The sequence below is a fragment of the Procambarus clarkii genome, chromosome 37 (assembly GCF_040958095.1).
Source record: "Procambarus clarkii isolate CNS0578487 chromosome 37, FALCON_Pclarkii_2.0, whole genome shotgun sequence".
Taxonomy (NCBI): domain Eukaryota; kingdom Metazoa; phylum Arthropoda; class Malacostraca; order Decapoda; family Cambaridae; genus Procambarus; species Procambarus clarkii.
Genome location: NC_091186.1, coordinates 11,885,631 through 11,909,147, shown reverse-complemented (window position 1 = coordinate 11,909,147; position 23,517 = coordinate 11,885,631). Strand labels below are relative to the sequence as shown.

General features: G+C 40.6%; 1 protein-coding gene across 1 annotated transcript; it reads right to left on the bottom strand.

Moving 5' to 3' along the window:
* Positions 1-9,087: 9,087 nt before the first annotated feature.
* Positions 9,088-11,977, bottom strand: LOC123765985 (uncharacterized). Its single transcript, XM_045754848.2, has 2 exons — positions 11,877-11,977; positions 9,088-9,928 (listed from the first exon to the last, which is right to left on the bottom strand). The coding sequence occupies exons 1-2, from the start codon at positions 11,905-11,907 to the stop codon at positions 9,366-9,368; spliced, it is 594 nt and encodes a 197-aa protein (XP_045610804.2). The 5' UTR covers positions 11,908-11,977; the 3' UTR covers positions 9,088-9,365.
* Positions 11,978-23,517: the final 11,540 nt, after the last annotated feature.

Here is a 23,517-nt window from a genome sequence, read left to right as displayed (position 1 = left end):
TTCCTGGGCGGGAGATAAATGGTTGGGCACGCTTTCTTTCCCCTAATGCCTCTGTTCACCTCGCAGTAAATAGGTACCAGGGAGTTAGGTCAACTGTTGAGGGCTGCATGCTGGGGAGGGTGAGTAGTTTGACCCGGGGGGGGGGGGGGACCTCGATACAATCCTAGAGAATCCCCAAGAAGCAGCTCGTAGCTGCTGTCTAACTTCCAGGTACCTGTTTACTGCTAGGTGAACAGGTGCATCAGGATAAAAGAAACTCTGCCCATTTGTTTTCGCCTCCGCCGGGAATCGAACCCGGGCCATTAGGACTACGAGGCCCCCAGTGGACAAGGGCCGCGTGCGTGCGTGCGAGTGTGCGTGCGCAGTTTTCAGTCACAATGACCCATCCCTGTTGACCTTCGCAAGACAAACTCAATCTCCGCAACGAAATAGATTATAACCCTGAAGATAAACTATCTAAAAACAACCTTAAATCAACGAGACAAACCACGAAACGTTTTTGGGAGACAGAGAACAAATAGTGCACCATTTATGGTGAGACATTTATGGTGAGACATAAGCTCGGCAGTGAGATGGATCCTCATTGTTAAAGCTGAGACACGAGAGAGAGAACATCTTTCCGGATTAAACAGGCATCGCGCGTAGGACGATCGCTAGAAGGTACAGAAAACACTGGGAGGTTAATGGCAACTATGAGGAGAAACTGATATATGGCTATAGGTAACTTAGTAGGCAAATGAGGAGAGTGAGCTGAGATATGAGAACGTATTGAAGGAACGGCGACCAATCACCTGGAAAATCGGAGATCGAAAGCCGACCTGGAAGAGATGAAGCCGTCGTCCTACCAACCAGTCCAAGTATAACACTATTTGTGTCTGTTGAATCGAGCTATTAGCTCTTGGACCCCGCCTTTCTAACCATTCTATTTATCCTTTATTATATCTACTACATATATTTCTCTCAAACACACATCCCCAGGAAGCAGCCCGTAGCAGCTGTCTAACTCCCAGGTACCTATTTACTCCAAGGTGAACAGGTCACCAGGGTGAAGGAAACTCTGCTCATTCGTTTCTGCCTCTGCCGGAGATCGTGCCCGGGCCCTTAAGACTACGACCCCAGAGCGCTCTCCACTCAGCCACGAGGCCCCTACCTAAGTGGAAGGGCCCGGCTGTTCCTTTCCTTCAACGACAGACAGTTGTAACCTCGGAAGTGTCCAGAACTGACCCCAGACATGTGACCCTTGACACCAGCCACAGTTTATTATTATTATTAATTTCTTCCATAGACGTGGCCTTACATTCACAATGGTAACCAGCATACTCACATTTTCTTCTGTCCTCTATAGACAGTTAGAGATCTGTTAAACCTCAAATAGTTCTGAGATTTATTGAGCACTCAACCATAGACAGTAGTTGTAGTGGTCTTACCAACATATATAAACAGGATATTATAAAAATACATTTGCTGCAGGTCACCTAGCAGGTTCTCTGTTCACCTAGCAGTAAATCTTTTTAATAATAAGAGTTTATATGTAATGACACATTATGAAATTATAACAAAATCGGATGTGGCTCGAGGAACTGTCTGATGTTGAAGTGTCTTATAAGAAAGTGTTTAAGAGAAAGTGATTGACAAATCACTGAAGGGAAAAATCTCTAATTTCCACTGCAATCAAAACAATAGTATACATATAAAAAGATGATTATAAAATAGGAAGCAACGTCCTCAACTTTAGTTCCCCCTGCTAAAAGCACATTCAATACAGTCGAACTATTAACACCTTTTACCAGAAGGTCCGCAGTGAGCAGCGCCAAACTATGCTTCGTCATAAATAAAAGGGTTACTCAACAAGCAACAGAAGAACAAGTAACGGCTAACGGGTCTGCACTGCTTTGCTAACAGGCGACTGCGGTGTAATTAGCCAAGTGGAAGACGACCTGAGCCCGAGGATAGGTAATTGGAGGCTTCTCTTGTTGTTTTGATGACTTATGTTTTTCAACACAAAGACTTAGTTAAATGTTATGGCTTGTTTACTGAGTGGAAGGAGAGGTGGCACGGAGGGAGGGAATACAGAGTTAAGACTTGCCAATGCATGTGTGTATTTACATATGTGCTTCCCCGGGTGCTTCTGAGCCATATTTTTCATATTATATATATATATATATATATATATATATATATATATATATATATATATATATATATATATATATATATATATATATATATATATATATATATGTATATATATATATATATATATATATATATATATATATATATATATATATATATATATATATATATATATATATAAACTGAAAACTCACACCCCAGAAGTGACTCGAACCCATACTGCCAGAAGCAATGCATCTGATGTACAGGATCCCTTAACCACTCTACCAACACGATCGAACAAAAGAGGATGGTAGCCAAGGCTAATTCCCATCCCCCCGCCGGCACTCTGATGGTAATCTTGGGCATGGTATTTTATCAAATCACCTCAGTCTTTGGGGCACACGTGAGGAATACAAATGCGAACAAGCCTGAACATCAGATGAACATTATTAACAGTATTATTTAGTGTGTGGGGTTTGGGGTCAGAATAGGCGAAAGCAGTATCGTCAGCAAATAGTATAGGTTTAAGAATGTTAGAAACATTTGGCAAACCATTGATGTATATAAGAAATAGGAGAGGTCCCAAGATGCTCTCCTGGGGCATTCCTACTGGTAGTGGTAGAATGGGAGAGGTTATGTTATTGATGGCTACATATAGGTGTCTGTCACTGAGATAGGAATGAATATAATTCAGAGCAAGGCCTCGGATACCATTGTGACGAAGTTTAAGTAAGAGGTAGTTATGGTTTACAATATCAAAGGCCATTCTCTGGTCAATCGTCTATTTTATGCGAGTACAGGCAAATTATTTTTAGCAGGAACTTTCTGTTAATTTTCCCGAGATCAGTGAATAGTGGTGTATACTACTATAAGAAAAAAAATTGTTTTTTAATGTTTGTTTTCAAAATATTTGGCGACGTAGGTGACAGCGCTAAATATCAGGATTCCAATGTTTAAACCTTTCAACTCGATGCTGTGAACCCGTTGTTGCTACGGAAGGTTACCATACTCAACTACGGCTGCGGGAAAGTCCCCTCAACACTCCTTATCAAAGGAAGGATCCCAACACCTCCCCAAACCCCCATTACAGTCTCATCTCCGCCCCCTTCCCTCCCCCCCCCCCCCGCAAAGACCTAGATACCAGGCAGCAGGGACCGTCAGCGCCCAAGGCCTTCCCCGCACTCCATGCATACCAGTCTCTCCCGCCGCACTGGTTAATGTCACGCTCCATGCCACGCTCATGCTCCAGTGCCCTATCCTGGCTAGTATGCTCCACCCTGGCTGGTAGCCAGGGTGCTAGGCTCCAGGACAGGATCCCACGTTGGGTTTTGGATCCCACGTTTAGGCTCCACGTTGGCTTACCTGGTTTGTCCGTTCCTCTTTCACCTGGTTCCTTCCCTAACCAGAGCCGTACGCTCCTCCCTGTACGGAGATATGCGCCACATATCTAAAATAGTTAAATATATAACAAACCTTGCTGGTTCGTTATACATCTCCGGAGGGTTATATCTTCCTCCAACTCATTATGAATATAATTTTCGTCTCCCCGAGGGTATATTTACTTACTAACAAGGTAAGAAAGATAACATTATTATAGTGCGTGAATGAGAAAAGGGTTGTGTTATAGATTACATTGATTATTAAATAAAATAAGAAACATTTTGAATACATTCTTTGTTAAAGTTGAAGAATACATCTCTGAGGTCGGCACATTCACTCTCTCTGGCCCCTGGTTAGGGGATGGGGGTTTAAGTTTAATTAGGCTTCACTGGTCCTCAGACTATGCTTGTCCAAGCAACGGCCGACCCCAGAGACGCATTCGTCAATTTTAACGTATTGTATATTCAAATTGTAATCGTTCTCGTGTGTAAATTGACTTTATTATATGCAGTATATTAGCATTTCGTGTGTAATTAGGCCTTATTAGGTTAGGCGTTTAGGTTGTGTTGGGAATTATTTGTGTTTTTAGAGCGTGGGTGAAGCGTTTACTAACACGATATTATAATAGAGGATGTCAGCCTCAGCCATAGTTTATAAGGACGGCTTGCAATTACACGCTGCAACCCGTCCTCGACTCAAGTCCATTACATCCAGCGGTCAACCCCACAGACGCATTCATAAATTTTAACATGCTGTTCATTCAAAACGGGAATTTTCTCAAGTATAAATTAATATTATAATATATTGGCATATTGTGTATATATAGGCATAGGATAGGTTAGGTCAGGTGTTTAGGTTCTGTTGGCGATTATTTGTATTTGTAGTACGTGGGTGAAGCATTTATAGCGTTGTGATTCGAACAAAATTCGTCAGTGAAGCACTTGTTCCGGATATGTTCGAACGTCAGCAGTTGTGAGTCGTGTGTAAACCGCTTTTCATTCATAAACAGGGGGTTTGGCGGGTGCATGGAATCACTTTTGGGTCTTTGTTTGGAGGACGGGCTGGCATTTACAGGATGTGGGATTCGAGCACAGAAAGAAAACGAAGCCCTGTTCAAGACAATTTCAAACGTCGCCAATTAGGAGTCATACATAAAATGTTTTTCATTCATAAACAGCATTTCAATCCTTCTTCTACAGTTCAAAAGCCAGCGTAAATTTCAATCCTCTTAAATTGGTTTATAATAGTTATGGAACATTTACTGCAATATTAGTGGTTCTTGGTAACTTATATATATATAGTTATATTTACCAATCTCTTGAATGGATAAAAATGAAAACTTGATTGTTGAAACCAAACATGGATGATGACTTGATGTTTATAACCAATACAGCTAAATAAATATAATTTACTGTTAAAAGACTCTGGCCTTACCCTTCACAGGTGCGGGCGTCCGAGTGTGTGTGTAAGAGCTTGCTGTTGGGATTAGTGAAGGTTTAGACATCGTTAACAACTCTGCTAAATAAAACTCAAGTATAATGATCTGAGCAATACAGCCTATGGTGCTTGACTTCCATTCCTCCCCCCCTCCCCCCCCCCACATACTTTTACTATTGTTAAGGGGGTGTGGTAGCTGAGTGGACAGCGCGCGGGAGTCGTAATCCTGTGGCCCCGGGTTCGATTCCCGGACTAAGTAGAGGCAAATGGGCAGAGTTTCTTTCACTCTGATGCCCTATTCACTTAGCAGTAAATAGGGACCTGGGAGTTAGACAGCTGCTATTGGCTGCTTCATGTGGATGTGTGTTAGAAAGAAATATTGTAGTAGATATAATAGAGGAAAAATAGATCGATAAGAATGACGGGGTCCTCGAGCAAATAGCTCGATTCTGCAGACACAAATAGCAAATGCACACTTCTGACTGTCCCCAGGATGCAACCCACAACAGCTACCTAACTCCCGGGTACCTATTTACTCGTAGGTCAAAGGCATCACTGGCAAGAGCCCTTCTAGAGTCCTACACTAACGACTGGCCTTCCCCCTGGATGTAATCTACACGTTATCCTAATTCAGGGCCGTCATAACAGCATTGTAGGCCAGGGCAAAGCAATGCACTGGGACCCCGAACTCAGATAATGGGCACAGTGGCCCCTCCTACCCAGATGATGGGGACTTGGCCCCCCTACCAAGATGAAGGGGACTTGGCCCCCTGCTCAGAGTATGGTCCCCGCCCGTCTGTTAAAGCACAGGATTACTCTCAGAAAGTTATGCACAAATTATAAATGTAATTATTATATAAATATTATGCATAAATAAATAAAATGTTAAGCACATATAAATGTAATTTGAAAAGATAATTAAACTCCAGGCTTTCGTAGGGAGATCACTCATGAACAACACAACAGCATGGTGGAACCTCGAGAACCGTGGGGCAAGTGCCCAGTATACCCAAGTATTAAGACGGCAGGAACTTAACTCCCGCCTGCTAAGTACACCTACTGGACAAAGCTCCCGCAAGCACCAAATAGCTTCACTGGAGGTTACCACCAAATATACTGCGCACCTGAAGAACCAATAACCCACTTTCACTAAACCCTGAATAAACATTTGGACGTGGTATAAACATTTGTTTTAGAAGAGCGTTTTTTACATTATTAAATTTGTGTACAGTTTAAATTCTATTAGTTTCTTTTTACCTTATATTATTGCTTCCAAAGAATTTAATATTCCATAAATTTTATAGCCACTTTAGTTTAAATGTGAACAAATTTCAGCATTTATTGACAACATTTTTTTCATTAATTTTATAAACTTAAAGGGCAGATATATTAAGAATAATAGTAATGATAATAATATTTAAAAACAACAAATAAATAAATATATTCACTGCGATACGTCTACCACTACCACGTCTCCAATCAATATATACAGCTATAGTTTAATTTAATCCGAGACAATGATCATGACCAAAGTATACTTGCTGGTTGGTCAGTAAGCTGTTGTGGCGGCCTTAATAACCCTCCAGAGGTTGTTAATGCCTCAAGCCCAACACAAAACCAATGTTCAATACGTGGGGAACACTTCACATTACCTTAAACAGCGTATAAGTTGAACACTTATGAGGATCGCTCCTTAGGCAAGTTGCGCCTTTTACAGTCTGAGATCACTGTTAAGCCACGAGTCACTCACTTACAGAGATTTCACTATACTAACTTGCAGTGGCTTCAAACTAAATCATAACTACAACCCGTCCTCGACTTAAGTCCATTACATCCAGCGGTCGACCCCACAGACGCATTCATAAATTTTAACATGCTGTTCATTCAAAACTGGAATTTTCTCAAGTATAAATTAATATTATAATATATTTGCATATTGTGTATATATAGGCATAGGATAGGTTAGGTTAGGTGTTTAGGTTCTGTTGGCGATTATTTGTATTTGTAGTACGTGGGTGAAGCATTTATAGCGTTGTGATTCGAACAAAATTCGTCAGTGAGGCACTTGTTCCGGATATGTTCGAATGTCAGCAGTTGTGAGTCGTGTGTAAACCGCTTTTCATTCATAAACAGGGGGTTTGGCGGGTGCATGGAATCACTTTTGGATCTTTGTTTGGAGGACGGGCTGATCATAACATAGGAATTCCTTCACATTGCAAAAATGGCACCCCGAGTTGAACAACAAAGATTGAGTCTTTGACCCACTCCATATGTTAATCTCGTCTTCTGCAAGTTTCTGCTTTCATATATATTTTTTATTGTGTGAATTCTTATCTTAAATAATGTTTTGTGTACGTCATTTAATTTATATTGAATTTGGTAAATCTTTGATTTTTTATTTACATTTTTAGCAAATGGTTTGCTAAAACGCTTCTGTATATATGGACAAATTTATAAAAATAATTTATGTCATTTTTCTTGTACTACACTTTCTCATATATATATATATATATATATATATATATATATATATATATATATATATATATATATATATATATATATATATATATATATATATATATATATTTAATTGAATATGACCGCATATTCTGTATTTATTATTTTCTGGTTTAAAGCTTCTATCCCTCTAACTATTTTCTTAGCATCAGGGCTTAGTTGAAATAGGAGTTCTCCAAAACTCATTTTCGTACTTTTAAGGTGAAGAAAAGAAGTGAATTACTATAGAATGTATTACACTTATTTATACACTTATAACTGCAATTTATACGACATATATATATATATATATATATATATATATATATATATATATATATATATATATATATATATATATATATATATATATATATATATATATATATATATATATATATATATATATATATATATATATATATATATATATATATATATATTGGTGAAAGGTGGAAAATATTGCTAGATCGTTTTCAGGGCCCTTGGAATCATCTTCAGTAAAACTCAGTAAGGGACAAAAGGCTCCTTTATGCCACCTACTGACCTTACTCAGAACGCAATCCACAACAGCTGCTAAACTCCCAGGTGCTAATTTACAACTAGGTGCACAGAGGCATGAGGGGAAAAAATATTACACAAACGGTTCTGTCATGACAATCAAATCCGGGAGCTTTTGTCTTATTATAATATAATTAATTGTTACAACATATAATCCTAAAATATTAATGCAGCAACTATCTGGTCAAACGTACGAAAATGGACGGTTGGAGGAGCAATGTTCACGGTTAGTTAGGTTTGAACTATTAATTTCGTAGAGGGCACGAGAAAACTAAGCTTAAAACCATACCTAGACATTCCTAGGCCTAGTATAGTATTTATGTATTATATTATGTTGGCATTGCACATATGTACTAATATGTTTTTTTTTTTTGCAAGGATATTCTTGCGCGGGCCCTAAGCCTCTGGTTGGCCCACTAAGTGTTGCTTGTTTCTGTTTTACTTGGGCGGAGTATGAATATTTATGACTCGTATGGTCGCTTCAGTAAGATTTTGCCATATGTGTTTAACAACTTCCGATCTATTGAATCTAAGTTGAAATCTTAATGGGTTTGTAACTGTGCACTGTGTTAGATAATGTTCCAGTGGTCTGTCGGGCATTTCTCCACAGTGCTGAAGTAATATATGTACTATTTACGCCTAAGTTTGCTTGGATAGGTTAGGTTAGAGTAACTTCTTCAAACACTTTTCAATTTTAGTATGTCATTTGGGATAATTCAATAATTCTAAGCGAGAATTTGTTGTGGTCCAACCGTCAATTTTTGTGTGTTTGACTAAATAGTTGCTGTATGCATTATCATTTTAGGAGGATAGGCTGACCCATCACTGTGGGTTTGCTATTCGTATCGCACATTATTAAGTACAATTAAACTTTCAAATCCTATTGAAATATTAGGTGAACAATACAAGTACACCACATCAATAATAATAATAATTATAATAGTAATTAATATTAAATAATCTGTGTTTAAAAGTTGCCGGAGAAAAATAATATTATATTACAGCTTACAAAACCTTTATTAATATAATTTATCAGCTTGAAATAATCGAGACTATGACAGTATTGTTTTGTACATAGAGAACAAGATCCTTAAAATTATAAATAAAAATTTAAATGTGCATCTATGCTCGAAGTTTTGGTTGCGTAGTCACATACCGGGGAAATGATAGGCTGAAGCACGCATAGTAATGGACAGAACCTGTTAGGCCTGTTGTACAGGTGAAATGGCGCTGAAAATGGTCTTGGAATAAGGTTAAATCCGGTTTGGACGGTTTAAAACTGTGAAGTGACTATAGGGAAGATGCTGGAGATAAGGTAGGAGCTTTTGGGTCTATTGTAAAGCAGTGAATGACTAGACATTGTGATACACTTAGAGCCGGTTAGGTCTGTTGTAGAGCTGTGAGGGTGTCGGGGGAGGTGATGGGGAAGCTTGACGCTGCTCTGGGACGTTGTAAAGCTGGTTGGGCGTCCCAGCGTCACTGCGGATGGAAGCATCTGCGTCCTCGGGGATCTTGCCGATCTCGGAGTTGAGAGCGAAGAACTGCTCGGAGGCGGCGCAGTCGACGTTGAACCACCAGTCACACACGAAGTACTGCTGGTTGAAGACGGTGCCGTTGGGACACAGGAAGGAGTCGAGGCGGCCGTCGAACTGGCAGATGTGGAAGACCTGGCAGCGGGCCTCGTCAGCGGTGTCGGCGAAGTAACCCGGGAACTCCTGAGACTGGCAGGAGAAACCGGTTTGTGGCACAGAGGCCAGGATCGGGTAGTGTTGGCCAGGGACGCCGCCCCCGGGAATATTGGCGGCCAGGACGGCTACGGGGTCTTCTAGACCCTCCAGGGAAGGGGCCACATCCCTCAGGTCCGGGGCGCCGTAGGACCTGGCAGGAGGTTGTTGGTTATACCCCACCTGAGCACTGGCGCCTCCCAGCAGGGCTTTATTGACACAATAAATAGCGGGAATTAATATAAGTTTACATTTATTTTATTTATTTATTATGATTTATTAAAGAGCTTAAATGGACTAATATGCAAATAAATGAGTTATTTTATATAATAATAATTTTCATTTGAGCAAAAGTACATACATACGTAGGATACACGAAGAATGCAGAATGTATAGGGAAGGGAAGGCGAACTGTCAGAAAAAGTGCCAAGCCATTACGACTAATTAGCACTGGGAAGGGATCAGGATAAGGATGTGTAATGGGACAGGCGCAAAGGAATAGTGCCCAACCACTTGGACGGTCGGGGGATTGAACGCCGACCTGCATGAAGCGAGACCGTGGCTCTACCATCCAGCCCAAGTAGTTGAGCGCAGGTAAGGCAACCACTATGCCTATAGCCACTAATATGCACTGCGTTTTCTCCAAGATGTGGATAATAAATGGAAACTAAAGATTTTTTTGAAAAGAAAAAATGAATTAAAGTAAAAAATATAAAAAATTACAATTATTACATAGTGATTGGAAGAGCAGAAATTGCAACAGAACAACATGTAGTAATTTTCCCAGAATTAAAAGAAGGAATACAATTTTTGTATTCCTTTTTAACACAGCAGATATCAGCAGCATTACAGGTTCAGTAATTAATTTTCAATAATAGCAATGCATTGGTTGACATTTAAGAATTAAGGTAGACTACATAGAGTTGATTAGGTAGTTCTTGATTTTTCATTTAAACTGGTTGAGAGAAGGACAGTCTTTGATTTGATCTAGGAAGTCATTCCACATTTTGGGGCCCTTGATTTGTAGAGCATTTCTACTTTGGCTAAGTCGCACTCCTGGAATACCAAATACATCTCTTGTATCAATACTAGACTAGACTTTCACATAGCCAAGATTACCCAATGGGTGAGAGGGAAGGTGGAGAGAGGAAAAGAATACGAGAGAGAGAGAGAGAGAGAGAGAGAGAGAGAGAGAGAGAGAGAGAGAGAGACACACACACACACACACACACACACACACACACACACACATGCAAAGTGTGTGTGTGTGTGTTTACTAGTTGTGTTTTGCGGGGGTTGAGCTTTGCTCTTTCGGCCCGCCTCTCAACTGTCAATCAACTGTTTACTAACTACTTTTTTTTTTTTTTTTTTTTTTTCCCACACCACACACACACACACCAGGAAGCAGCCCGTGACAGCTGACTAACTTCCAGGTACCTATTTACTGCTAGGTAACAGGGGCACTTAGGGTGAAAGAAACTTTGCCCATTTGTTTCTGCCTCGTGCGGGAATCGAACCCGCGCCACAGAATTACGAGTCCTGCGCGCTATCCACCAGGCTACGAGGCCCCCGTAGCGTGTGTGTGTGTGTGTGTGTGTGTGTGTGTGTGTGTGTGTGTGTGTGTGTGTGTGTGTGTGTGTGTGTGTGTGTGTGTGTGTGTGTGTGTGTGTGTGTGTGTGTGTGTGTGTTCGAAATGCAAAGTATTGATAAGGGTTGTTTTAACAACACCAAGCTTTTTATTATACTGTACCTGAGAGCTGTTTACATGTACGTTGAAAATAATTCAATTAAAAAGGGGTATAATAAGGTCTCTATGTCCAGAAAGGACATAATATGCTGGTTTTAGGCAATAGAATTTTGAGGCGAAGAACAGTGTTTAAGTGTACATAAGTTCCGGTGGAGGGTTGTGTATTGTGAAGTGTATTCACTTAGTTGAGTTTACGGGGGTTAAGCTTTAGCTCTCTGGTCTCGGCTCTCAACTGTCAATCAACTGGTGTACTGATTCCTTATCATGGTATTGTGTAATTCCAAGTCGTGTGTGTGTATTGTTCAGGAAATAGAGGTGGTGTTCTTAGCGTGTTAATATTTAGTAGAGTTATTTATCTGTTGGTGTTATCGTACTAGTTCTCTCGTATATAACTTCTTATTGAGACTTACTGAGGACGAGCATCAGCGCAGACTTGACCATTGTGAAGAACAAGAAGGTGGAGGAGATGAACCACTGGAGAAGCTGCTCTTGGCACTGTGCTGAGGGAAGATGTTGGCATCATTTTATAGTGCCAGACTGGACCTTTCCCTGGCGGAGTCAAGGTTGATCCAGATGCCCAGGGATGAACCAGGCTCCGGCCCACAATGCAACGCTCCCTTCCTTGAGGTTTCAGTTCACTTCTTTCGTCTCTCGCTCCTCTCTCTCTCTATTATGCCTCACTTACACTTCCTTCTCCAGGCTCGTCTCTACTGATTTCTCTTCTTCGTTACCACGGAAATTATTATTTTGGGACATTTGATGATAAAATTTGTATTTCTATATTAGAAAAATATTGGTTCTACTACATGGCAAGACCCATGGTTTTATTGTTCATTTCATTTATCATAATTCCTGTTCTAATATCCTCAAGAGATGTTGATTTACACTAAACGTTTGAACATATCCGAGGGACATAAACATTTACTGCTATGAACATTATGATGGGCTAGGCTGAGGTACTAGGCGTTCCCAAGGTGAGGAACAGGAGGCGCGTCATGAACACACACGATCTCCACCGCTGTAATGAGTTCATTTCTTTGGTAGAACGTCTTGAATATGAGCCTAGTGGATTGCATTTTTATGTGCATGTCCTCACAAAAGCGTACTTCTCTAAAATACAAATTAATTGATTTTATTGTGTAAATCTTCACTATTCATACATGCTTACCAATAGTATACATTATTGAAATATATCTGCTACACACACACACTCCCTATGCTTTTATCATCCTCACTAATATGACTAGTATTCCAAATCCCTGGGGTGTCACCAGAACCCGAATTTCTTGAATATGAGTTTCCTACTCAATCCTTACGGGTTTCCCCTGAACCTGGAATCAGATTTGTTTTAAAATTTCAACAGAAAACAGAACAGTGACTGTCGTCGGTGGATAATGCCAGTAAAGCTTTGAACATATCAACTGTATTGAATCAAAAGTAATCATCATTAAAGGTGGGAAGCAGATACTAAAATCTTGTACAGCTTATGACTTAATTCTACCATGCCTGATTATTTAACAACAAACGCAAACTTATTTATGCCCGAACATATTTTTGGCCGAAACGCTAAGGTATTAGCTTTAGGTATTGTATGTACAAGCTTTATCTGTAAATCCAACTTTATGTTTGTAACTCTTCTTCTATGTATGAACTTTTACATGAATAAAAATTTGAATTTTTTGAATTTATGTTCTAATATTATAGACTACCCTCTCTACTCTAATACAAATGTATATTGATGAATAACTCGGTCTAAAAAGTCATTCATTCATCCATTTATTTATTATGCACACCATACCTATTCCGTTGGCGGCGGTGGAAAGGATTACAGAGGCACATAATAGTTTTAGGAACTGAACCTCCATAGTTCGTTTAGTTAAGCAAGTGGCAATCTTTTGAAGCTAGTCAACTAGTATGACAACGGCCAACGAGGATCTTCGTTAAAGCAAGGATTATGGCGTTATTTATTATCTAACTCTCTATTAGGAATTTGTTAATTTATATATTTCTTCTGTAGTGGTACTTCACAACCAGATGTTAATATATATTAATATAATATGAATTAAACGTTGTTGTCCAATCCACACACTAGAAAATGAAGGGACGACGACGTTTCGGTCCGTCCTGGACCATTCTCAAGTCGATTGTGGACCATTCTCACAATCGACTTGTGAATGGTCCAGGACGGACCGAAACGTCGTCGTCCCTTCATTTCCTTGTGTGTGGTCTGGTCAACATACTTTAGCGACGTTATTGTGACTCATCGCCTGCATATGAATTAAACGTTCTTCCTCAAGTCGCTCCGTTTTGTCAACAATGGCACGATAGGAAGTGGAACTCACGTCCAACCGCTTAAGGACGCCAACATGTCCACGGCCGTCCAGCCGGAAGAGGGCGCCCACACGCCCATGGAACCGCCATAACCCTTCCATGGCCGACCGTTCGACCACCCCAGCCATCATCTGCTGCCCTAATACGCCCACGGTCGACCACCCCAGCCATCATCTGCTGCCCTAATACGCCCACGGTCGACCACCCCAGCCTTCATCTGCGGCCCTAATACGCCCACGGTCGACCTCCCCAGCCATCATCTGCGGCCCTAATACGCCCACGGTCGACCACCCCAGCCATCATCTGCGGCCCTAATACGCCCACGGTCGACTACCCCAGCCATCATCTGCGGCCCTAATACGCCCACGGTCGACCACCCCAGCCATCATCTGCTGCCCTAATACGCCCACGGTCGACCACCCCAGCCATCATCTGCGGCCCTAATACGCCCACGGTCGACTACCCCAGCCATCATCTGCGGCCCTAATACGCCCACGGTCGACCACCCCAGCCATCATCTGCGGCCCTAATACGCCCACGGTCGACCACCCCAGCCATCATCTGCGGCCCTAATACGCCCACGGTCGACCACCCCAGCCATCATCTGCGGCCCTAATACGCCCACGGTCCACCAGCCGCCCATGGCTGCTCCACATCAGAACGTGGTTTAAGATAATGAAATGTTTCCGTAGAACTCCAAGACGTCAATTCAGCTTGATAAATTTATTGGTAATTAATTATTTGTTGTACTTTTTATATTTTCGTTTTATAACAGTCAATGTTGTTATTTTAGTTAATGCTGTCATCACCACTATCAAATTATAATTAACATTAACACCACCATCATTAACACCATCACCATCATTAACACCATCACCATCATTACAATCATCACCATTACTAATATCATCAGTAACAGGTATTGTTCGTAGTCTAAGCGGAAACAGACCTATCTACATTGATCTGTATCAGATATATATAAAATGCAGCCCTTATTCATTAACAAAAGCCAAATGCTTGTTAATCCAGCCGTCAAACCCCATTTCTTTTAAATAAAAAAAAAATAACGCACGACTCACAACTGATGACATTCGAACATTTCTCGAACCATGCTTCGCTGATGTTCTCGCTGCACAGCCCGTCCTCCAAACAAAGATCCAAAAGTGATTCCATGCACCCGCCAAACCCCCTGTTTATGCAACCCGTCCTCGACTCAAGTCCATTACATCCAGCAATCGACCCCACAGACGCATTCATAAATTTTAACATGCTGTTCATTCTAAACGAGAATTTTCTCAAATATAAATTAATATTATAATATATTAGCAAATTATGCATATATAGACATAGGTTAGGTTAGGTGTTTAGGTTCTGTTGGTGATTATTTGTATTTGTAGTACGTGGGTGAAGCATTAACAACGTTGTGGTTCGAACAAAATTCGTCAGTGAAGCACTTGTTCCGGATATGTTCGAACGTCAGCAGTTGTGAGTCGTGTGTAAACCGCTTTTCATTCATAAACAGGGGGTTTGGCGGGTTCATGGAATCACTGTTGGACTTTTGTTTGGAGGACGGGCTGTTAACAGCGTTGTGGTTCGAACAAAATTCGTCAGTGAAGCACTTGTTCCGGAAGTGTTCGAACGAAATAAGTTGTGTAAACCGTTTTTCATTCATAAACAGGGGGTTTGACGGATGCACGGAATCACTTTTGGATCTTTATTTGGAGGACCAAAACCAAACTAAAACCACATGTCAAATAAACAAGAATTTCGACCACTTTTGTGCATAATCCCGGCGAGAATTAACACTTTATCTGAGAATTACTGAGTCGTGTCTGCTCGTGATAGTGTTAAATAAACACGTGGACTTGTATTATCTCCGAAGCATTGTTTTTGTGGTTGGGAGGAGGCGGGTATAAAGGTGCGTGGGAGGTTATATGCAGGTTGTGGTAATGTTGATAGTGCGTGGGAGGTTATATGCAGGTTTGGTAATGTTGATAGTGCGTGGGAGGGAGGGTGTGTAGGTTGTGGTAATGTTGATAGTGCGTGGGAGGTTATATGCAGGTTTGGTAATGTTGATAGTGCGTGGGAGGTTATATGCAGGTTTGGTAATGTTGATAGTGCGTGGGAGGGAGGGTGTGCAGGTTGCAGTAATGTGATAGTGCGTGGGAGGGTTTTGTATTCAGATAGAGAAAGGGCTGAATGATCCTAATGGTGGTTTGGGAGGGTATTCAGGCAGTGCTAACTGTCGCATTACTTAACCTTGTGAGTGATTTGCTATCAATGATAAAAGAAGCCTTTCCACCCGCCGCTCTCTTAACCTACTAAGATACTATATATGGAACTCTACTGCTGACGTAAAATACCCCCAAGGCTGCAGTCTCTTCAGAGCTCGTTTGTATGCACAACGACGCTCTCACATTTCTAAACTGTCTTAAGTCCACCCTAGCGTAAATATAATTTGATCACTAAGTTCATTAGCACTGATTCCTGGTAATGATTTAAGACATGTTGAGCTGCACTTCACCTAAACCAAATCTAGAGCCGCGATGCAAATTGCAGTCATATGGTCGACCCCGAAATGTAAATCTCTCATAATGACTGACGTTGCTGCCTCGCTAATGTTGCAACACGTTCATGACGCTAGTCATTAGTGACACACACACACACACACACACACACACACACACACGCACACGCACACGCACACGCACACGCACACGCGCACACACACACACACACACACAATCATTCGTACAGTGTTTCTCAATTTAACTATACAATACCACTACTACTACTAATAATCCACAGAGAGTAAACACACCGCACAGGTTCGAACCTCTCATCACGGCTCCTACAGATTTTCTCACTAATAATAATAATAATAATAATATTATAGGAAAAAATCCCACACTTGTGTATTTGTGAAATTTATGTAAATAATTTACACCAAGTCTTATTAGTGAAAATGTTAAGATGTAAGTCTTATTCTAATCACACACTCAGACCTAGACAAAGCACTTAGGAGAGTGCAAAAGACTTGGTGTGAATTCTTTACATAAATTTTACAATACACATGTCTGGGTTTTTATTCTATTGTATTACGTCAGTGAGAAGACATTACCATTAATAATAATAGTAGTAGTAGTAGGCATAATACAAATAATAATAATAATATTATTATTATTATATTTACTAATAATATTACAAAGAGTATGAAAGTACAATTTTGTTTATATAATTTTGTAAAGTCACAAATCAGGCGCAGCGTTGCACTATACAAGGGGAGACACAAGTAGAATAGATGTAAGAGAGACAGGACAGTACTGACACTTCAACCGCCCAGTTCCAGTCAGAAGATGAAGAACCAAGCCCCCGGTGCTCCACCTGCGGCGAGTGATCAAGAACACTCGAGTCAGTCACACAGTAACATTTACCTGAGATCCACTAATACTAGTGGCCTCGACGAGGAAAGGAAGCCGGCGGTTTGTTAAAGGTCCCCTCCCCCCATTTGCCTTGAGGAGCTTTTCCAGCTGTATTTTAAAACCCAGCAGAGTTTTGGTGTTTACGGTTTCGGCGGGTAGGCGGTTCCATGGGTTTACAACCCTATGGGTGAAAAAATATCTCCAGTTTTCAGTCTTACATTGTGGCTTGTTGAGCTTGAACCCGATGCTTCTTGTTCGTGTTACACCTGACGTTTTGAAGAAATTGTCCAGATCGACATCCTCAAAATCGTTTAGTATTTTGAAGGTTTCGATGAGATCCGCCCTGCCATGCCTGGTTTGCAGTGTTGTTAGCCCTGTGGCTCTCAACCCTTCCAGATAGGAAAGATGACTAAGGTCTGCTTATGATTTTTCTTGCCCGGTGTTGCACCTTCTCCAGAGCAGCTGTCTTTCTGAAGATGAGGTCTCCATGCCTGGATGCAATATTCCAGGTGGGGGCGCACCAGAGACTTATACAATTGAACGACTACTTGCACTAATGCAGATGTACCTAATATGTTAATAAAAACAAATCATTTCCTTGAAGGTAAATGTGCGTTTGATTATTCACAGGGTTTGGTTCGCTTTTTTTACTGGCTAATGTTCTCACTTGTTGTGCAACTTTTAGTGAATGATGGATTCTGTCATTTTCATTTCTTCATTTTCTTCATCTATATGTTGTAAGGTAGTGCTGTCAATCTGGTATTTGTGACGTGGATTGTTATGCCCCACATGCAAGGTCTTGCATTTATCGACATTAAAAAGCATTTGCCAGTCATCTGACCATTTGTGGAGTTCATGTAGATCTCTTTGTAAAGTCTCAATACCCCTTTCTCTTCTCACTTTACCATAGATCTTAGTGTCATCTGCAAATTTGATGATGTGGTTTGTAATATTCTCATCTAAGTCATTGATGCACGTGACAAAGAGGGTTGGCCCCAAAATGGACCCTTGTGGCACCCCACTTACCACATTTTCCCAGTCAGATTCATTCCCATTTAACACGACCCTTTGTTTTCTACGTTTTAACCATTGTCTTATCCATTCTAGTATTCTCATTTATTCCATGTGCATATAATTTTCTTGTCAGTCTTTCATGTGGTACCTAGTCAAAAGCTTTAGCAAAGTCAGTTAAGCTACACCGGAAGTCCTTTGTCTTAATATCCGGTTATCGTTTCCAGAAATGTGAGCAGATTAGTAAGGCAGAATCTATTTTAACAGACCCATGTTGCGTTGATTTTACGAGATTGTTCACTATGAGATGTTGTATGATTCCCTCCTTTAGGATTCTCTCCATGAGCTTACAAATGTGTGATGTCAAGCTGAATGGACGGTAGTTTTCTGCCGAGCTCTTTCTGCTTTTTTGAAAAAAGGGGTAACATTTCCATATTTCCAATCTAGGGGAACTATCCCTTGGTCCAGGGATTTTCTGAAAAGGAGTTTCAGTGATATGCATAGTGCATTTGCCAGTTCCTTTACAACTTTGGACTCAAATCCATCCACACCTGGGGCTTTTGAGTCATTTAGTTTGTCAATGCTCTTCCTGATTGTAACTCATGTAATGGGTATATTCCTTAATTCATTCACTTCACCTCCTTCAAACATTTGTGTGGGTGATGGGATGTTGTCTAACCTTTCTAGTGTGAACACTGATGTAAAGTTTTCATTCAGAGTGTTTGTTGCCCTTTTGTCGTCCAATATAACTTGGTTAGTCTCATCTTTCAGGGGCCCTACAGAGCTCCTTTGTTTTGGTTTTACTACGTATATATGCATAGAATGATTTTGGATATTCCTTTATGTTTTTAGCAAGTTTTCATAGTTTCTTTTGGATAATCTGATTTCTTCAGCCCATCCTCCAAAAATGGGGAGGTAAATGTAGCAGCACAATAAGTGCAATTAGGTACTATTCCTAGCAGTCAGGAATTGTACTTATTTTCACTTAGTAATAAACTATACTGTCAAATATATTGTGAATATTTGAGTCTACCTGAAAAGTTGAATAGAAAATCATGACCTAACTTAGCCTTCTTAGTATTTGAAGATAAGCATTTTATTGCTTTCTAATTACAATTAGTACTTAACCTATAGCTATATTGATATTGCAGTTTTATAAAAATAATAAAATAAAATTAAAATATTTCAATTAATTGTGAAGTAACTCAGGATATTTTCAAATTTTGTATAAAATCTCTGTTGTTTATTAAAATTGAATTTATTTTTTTTTTATATTTAAAACTTCGTTATAGCTTCTAATTAGGTTACCTCAATCTTAAAATTTTGAGTGTCTTTACAGCAAACGAGGAAAATAATTGGGGAGGTAAATGTGACAGCCCCATAAGTGCAATTATGTACTATGCATGACAGTCAGGAAATGTACTTGTTACACTTTGTATTAAACCGTACTGTCAATTCGGAGGGTTGCTTCCTAGGTGGCTGCATTTAATGCCCTTTGTATATTGTTCATAATCGATTATTTTCAACGTGGATTCATGCTGTCTCCAGAGGTTCCGTTTAGTTACTAACGTTCTTTTTACTAATTGTGTCATCCATCTGGTTCCCATTCTTTTATTTCTCTGTTTGCCACATATCTTTGTACGAGTTCAGTAATGACCTTTTTTTTAAATTTCCCCATGATGTTTCCCTGCCATGATCACCTATCAGTTCCCTCCATGAGGTGTTTTGCAATTCCTCTCTCATTCCCTGATATCCTCTTTTTGTATAATGTAATAAAAATATATATATGCTGGTATATACGTATATATGCTGGTATAAAAATGTATATATGCTTATAAAAATGTATATATATGCTGGTTAGCATTGTAAATGTGTGGCCACGTCTGTGGTAGAAAATAATAATAATAATAATAATAATAAATCCCTGATAGTTTCCTCGATGGTAAGTTAGGTCATCATCCTGGACCTTTACGAACAAGTTAATGATATGAACAACATGTACAACATAAGCAAGTTCCAAGCCAAGGTGATTAGGCCAGCACTCTGTACCCCCTCACTACCTCGTCTCCCACTCCTCAGCCCGTCCTCCTCAAGTTCCCAAAGTGAAGAAACTGGCGTACTAAAAGTACCCTTATCCTAACTTACCAGAGAACCCAAAACAGAAAACGGGACAGTTTGTCAGTTTCACGAGCCGCTACTATTTTCTAGAACGACAATTGTTGACCTTAGGTAAAGTATACGTCAAAATGCGACGTTCTTTGAGGAGGACGGGTTGCACTCCTAGCTCAAGTTTCCTACATCCTCGTCACATCCCCCTGCTTAGCTGCTATATAGTCTTCGAAACCAACAAACCTCTACAAGGAGAGGGATGTATACACGCGGTGGTGTACCCCGCGTCTCGGTGTGTGAAACTCTTATCCAGAGATCCCTTTAGTCCAGGACTAAAGTATATTTGCTGGTTTGTCTCTATTGTGGTGGCCTTAATAACCCTCCAGAGATTGATAGGCCTTCAGCTCAGCACCAAACCAGCTGCCAGGGTCGTAAAAAGTTAAACAATAAAGTACACATTCACAACCTTATTATAATTCCCAGTTCACTCCCGCCTTTCACTTACAGTGTTCCGTCCACGAGCCAGGCTTACTGCTTAGCTTCACGACCTCTCAATTGCTGGATCTCTACCCATGTTCATGTAGGACAGACGAAAATGTATATATTCTGGTGTATGTATATAGCATCGTATAAATGTATGACCACGTCTCTGGTAGATAATGAACTAAATAATATATGCACTTACAATTAAAATAACAATTTATCTTGATCCTCACCCGCATTAGTACTTTAGTCCCCGGTTAAATGATATTCGGCTTAAAACGAATCGGCAGGGATGTACGCCTTGACTCTTACTGAATATACGTTATCGTTTCCCTAGTTATGTGGTTTAGATTTAATATTTATTTGAGAACCACTAACAATAGTGGCCCTCGACGAGGACAGGAAGCCTGCGGCTTGTCGAAGGTCCCCCCCATTTGCCTTGATAATCTTTTCCAGTTGTACTTTAAAAGTTAACAGAGTTTTGGCATTTGCGATTTCGGTTAGTAGGCGGTTCCATGGGGTTTATAACCCTGTGGGTGAAAGACTGTTCTCAGTCTTACATTGTATTGTATTCACCTACTAGTGGTGAATACAATACCTACTAGTGGTGAATACAATGTAACATTATAGCTCAAGATCGTGGCTGGTTGAGTTTGAAACCGTTGCTCCTTGTTTGTGTTACATCTGACCATTTGAAGAAATTTTCCGGATCAACATTCTTCAAATTGTTCAGTATTTTAAGTTTCAATGAGATCCGTCCAGTCATGCCTATCTATCCGATCTATCCGCTGTTAGTATTGTTAAACCAACAATAACCTTTATTTTTGTCCTTCAAGAATACTTTCAGTCACTTGGATTGATCGGTACAACAAGGGGCCTCGCTTCTGGTAAGTCGGCGTTCGATTCCCAATGGTCCAACGGCTGGGCATCGCTCCGTTTATCTATCCCGCCTCCTATCCTGTCCTCGTATACCCTCCCATGTGCTATAGTCACTCTGGTTTACCACCTCTCTCCTCCCAAGTTCTTGCCCTTCCATTCACCTGCACTCTAGGAGACTCGAACCACTGACCCTACACGTGTGAGATAATTATTTTTCTTCCCCTAATAGATATGGACTGAAGTAAACTCCGAGAATGTATATACAGACCAGTTTACTGCGTGGTATACAGGCACTCAGTGCTCTTTCTTTAAGCTGCTGGGAGAAAGGTATACTGTCTACGGAGGATACTGAGGCCACTACTCCCTTACTGGCCAACCTCAGCCCTATATGTTAGTCGCGAGTCATGGTCAAGGCTAACCCTGCAGAGGTTGATAGGTCTTAATAACCCTGCAGAGGTTGATAGGTCTTAATAACCCTGCAGAGGTTGATAGGTCTTAATAACCCTGCAGAGGTTGATAGGTCTTAATAACCCTGCAGAGGTTGATAGGTCTTAATAACCCTGCAGAGGTTGATAGGTCTTAATAACCCTGCAGAGGTTGATAGGTCTTAATAACCCTGCAGAGGTTGATAGGTCTTAATAACCCTGCAGAGGTTGATAGGTCTTAATAACCCTGCAGAGGTTGATAGGTCTTAATAACCCTGCAGAGGTTGATAGGTCTTAATAACCCTGCAGAGGTTGATAGGTCTTAATAACCCTGCAGAGGTTGATAGGTCTTAATAACCCTGCAGAGGTTGATAGGTCTTAATAACCCTGCAGAGGTTGATAGGTCTTAATAACCCTGCAGAGGTTGATAGGTCTTAATAACCCTGCAGAGGTTGATAGGTCTTAATAACCCTGCAGAGGTTGATAGGTCTTAATAACCCTGCAGAGGTTGATAGGTCTTAATAACCCTGCAGAGGTTGATAGGTCTTAATAACCCTGCAGAGGTTGATAGGTCTTAATAACCCTGCAGAGGTTGATAGGTCTTAATAACCCTGCAGAGGTTGATAGGTCTTAATAACCCTGCAGAGGTTGATAGGTCTTAATAACCCTGCAGAGGTTGATAGGTCTTAATAACCCTGCAGAGGTTGATAGGTCTTAATAACCCTGCAGAGGTTGATAGGTCTTAATAACCCTGCAGAGGTTGATAGGTCTTAATAACCCTGCAGAGGTTGATAGGTCTTAATAACCCTGCAGAGGTTGATAGGTCTTAATAACCCTGCAGAGGTTGATAGGTCTTAATAACCCTGTAGAGGTTGATAGGTCTTAATAACCCTGCAGAGGTTGATAGGTCTTAATAACCCTGCAGAGGTTGATAGGTCTTAATAACCCTGCAGAGATTGATAGGTCTTAATAACCCTGCAGAGGTTGATAGGTCTTAATAACCCTGCAGAGGTTGATAGGTCTTAATAACCCTGTAGAGGTTGATAGGTCTTAATAACCCTGTAGAGGTTGATAGGTCTTAATAACCCTGCAGAGGTTGATAGGTCTTAATAACCCTGCAGAGGTTGATAGGTCTTAATAACCCTGCAGAGGTTGATAGGTCTTAATAACCCTGCAGAGGTTGATAGGTCTTAATAACCCTGCAGAGGTTGATAGGTCTTAATAACCCTGCAGAGGTTGATAGGTCTTAATAACCCTGCAGAGGTTGATAGGTCTTAATAACCCTGCAGAGGTTGATAGGTCTTAATAACCCTGCAGAGGTTGATAGGTCTTAATAACCCTGCAGAGGTTGATAGGTCTTAATAACCCTGCAGAGGTTGATAGGTCTTAAT